This window comes from Penaeus japonicus, unplaced genomic scaffold (assembly GCF_977035675.1).
Source record: "Penaeus japonicus unplaced genomic scaffold, GWHDUDI00000001_assembly GWHDUDI00000016, whole genome shotgun sequence".
Taxonomy (NCBI): Eukaryota; Metazoa; Arthropoda; class Malacostraca; order Decapoda; family Penaeidae; genus Penaeus; species Penaeus japonicus.
In genome coordinates, this window is record NW_028234418.1 from 9,685,720 (window position 1) to 9,688,219 (window position 2,500).

The 2,500-nt window shown below is 49.3% G+C and overlaps 1 protein-coding gene across 1 annotated transcript in view; it reads right to left on the minus strand.

The window, feature by feature from the left end:
• Window positions 1–2,500, minus strand: part of LOC122257606 (lachesin) — a 15,628-nt gene that overhangs the window by 4,965 nt on the left and 8,163 nt on the right. Inside the window, exons 5-6 of the mRNA XM_086544960.1 lie at window positions 847–996; window positions 1–91 (exon numbers count right to left, since the gene is read on the minus strand). The exon at window positions 1–91 is cut by the window's left edge and continues 41 nt beyond it. Of these exons, the coding sequence (XP_086401086.1) occupies window positions 1–91; window positions 847–996 (241 nt within the window). The remainder of the gene's footprint in view (window positions 92–846; window positions 997–2,500) is intronic.

Genomic DNA, 2,500 nt, shown 5'->3' on the forward strand with positions numbered 1-2,500 from the left:
TCACCTCTGAGGTCATCTCCCTCGCTGTGACCTTTGACCTCACTCTCCTTCTCGGTGAGGATGTTGGTGCGGGACTTCGGTGGCTCAATCTCTGCGAGGAGGAGGAGGAGGAGGAGGAGGAGGAAGAAACAAAAAGAAGAAGGAATAGAAGGAAGGACAATGATAAGGAATGGAAGAAGAAGAGAAGGAAAAGAAAGGAAGGATGAGGAGCGGAGTAGGACCCGGATGCAGAGAAAGTAGGAAGGAAGGAGGTAGACATCGAGGGAGGTTGTGAAGGAGGGAATAAGATATAGATGGAGGAAAAGTGAAAGTTGAGAAAAAAAATGAATTTGCTGTAGTTATAGATCTCATCAATGTTATATGTATAGAACAATAATCATGATTCTTTCTCTCAACAAAAATCGTAATGTAATTCTTTTATTCAAAATCGTCTTTAGATTGATGTCTATTTCTTCTCATGTAAGCCTATATACACACCTAATAGAATATGAGCATAAGTACTCTCAAAAACATGTATACATATGTACCTATGCAAAATGTTTCCCTTTCCCTCCCTTCCCCTCTTACCATACACCTCCCCCTTCTCCCTCCCCATCCCCTCTTACCATCCACTTACCTCCCCCCTTCCTCTCCCTCCCCCCCTCTCTTACCATACATCTCCCCCTCCCTCCCTCCCTCCCTTTCCCCTCTTACCATACACCTACCCCTTCCCTCTCCCTCCCTCTCCCTCCTCTCCCTCCCTCCTTACCCCCTCTTACCATACACCTCCCCCCTCCCTCTCCCTCCTCTCCCTCCCTCCCCTCCCCCTCTTACCATACACCTCCCCCTCCCCCCTCCCCCTCTTACCATACACCTTGATGGCGCCATCCGTTTCCCCGAGCGAGTTCTTGGCCACGCACTTGAAGGTCCCGAAATCCTGAGGCTGCACCTGCCGGATCCTCAGCTTCATGTACACCTTATATGTAGTATCGGCGACGATCGGTTCGTAGCGGTCACCTGGGGTTGGAAGATGGTAGGGGGGAGGGGGTGAGTGGGTTAGGATGGTGGGGAGGGAGGTTGGGATGGTGGGGAGGGGGTTGGGATGGTGGGGAGAGGGGTTGGGATGGGGGGGAGAGGGGTTGGGATGGGGGGGAGAGGGTTGGGATGGTCGGGAGGGGGTTTGGATGGTGGGGAGGGGGTTGGGATGGTCGGGAGGGGGTTTGGGGTGGTGGGGGAGAGGGTTGGGATGGTGGGGAGGGGGTTGGGATGGTCGGGAGGGGGTGGGGATGGTCGGGAGGGAGGTTGGGATGGTGGGGAGGGAGTTGGGGATGTGTGCGAGATGTGGGGAGAAGGTTGGGAAGGGGGTGGGGATGAATGTAAGATGTGGGGAGGGGGTTGGGAAGGGGGCGAGAGTAAGGGTTTGGAGGGAATGGGGGTGAGAAAAGGGGCAAAATGTGGGGTGGAGGATGGGGGGGGCAAGAGAAAGGGGGGGGAGGATAAGGGTAGGGGAGATATAGAGTTGGAAGGGAGGAGAGCGGGAGGGGGCAGGGAGGTAGGGGTGGAATGAGGGGTTTGGGGGAGATAGGGGTTGTGGCAAGGGGAGGGAGGGGGTATCGAGAGGAAGGGGAAGAGGCGATTTTTTTTTATATTACTTATTGTTTGTTTTGTTTTCTGTATTCATTTTTCATTTTTTCAAGAACTGATCTATTTCTTCGTTTACTTACCTGGTTCTGAAAACAATACATATCAATGAAACTAATGGTATTTCTAATAAAGAAATAACCACACGGAAATGAAGAATATATACACTCAGACACACACACTCGCACGTACATACAAGCACAACCACACAACGCAAACAAATATAAACACACTAAACAGACAAATACGTGTACAAACATACACAAACAAAGACCCACACACAAAACACAAAGACCCCATAGAATTACACCCTCCGCTGTCCAAACCACGCACAAAAAAAACAACAACAAAAAAACAATCCATTAACACAATTTGAAATAATAAGGACAATAATAACACCAGACACCATAACACTTAGCATAACACCCGAGCGATCAAGGGCGGGCCAGGGACATCATGGTTGCTGCTCTTACTGCCTCATTATAATGGTAATGACTATGAGGTGACGGCTTTGGTAATTGAAGGAGGTACGTTAGAGGGAGAAATTGCCTCAGGTGCTGATAGATGGCGCTGTTACCGACTCTATTAGGGTGGGTGGAAGGACGTACTCGTGAGGATGTATGTACGTGGAGACATATGTGTGCGTAGGTCTGTGGGTATGCTGGTAGACACACACACACACATACACACACACACACACACACACACACACTCACTAACACACACACACACACAAACACACATCAACAAACACCCAAAAAAAGTAATACACACAAATAACCCTTTCCCTCTAAGAAAAAACAACAACAAACAAACAAACAAACACATACACATAAATAAGCCCCTCCCAACACACACACACACACATACACACTCACTA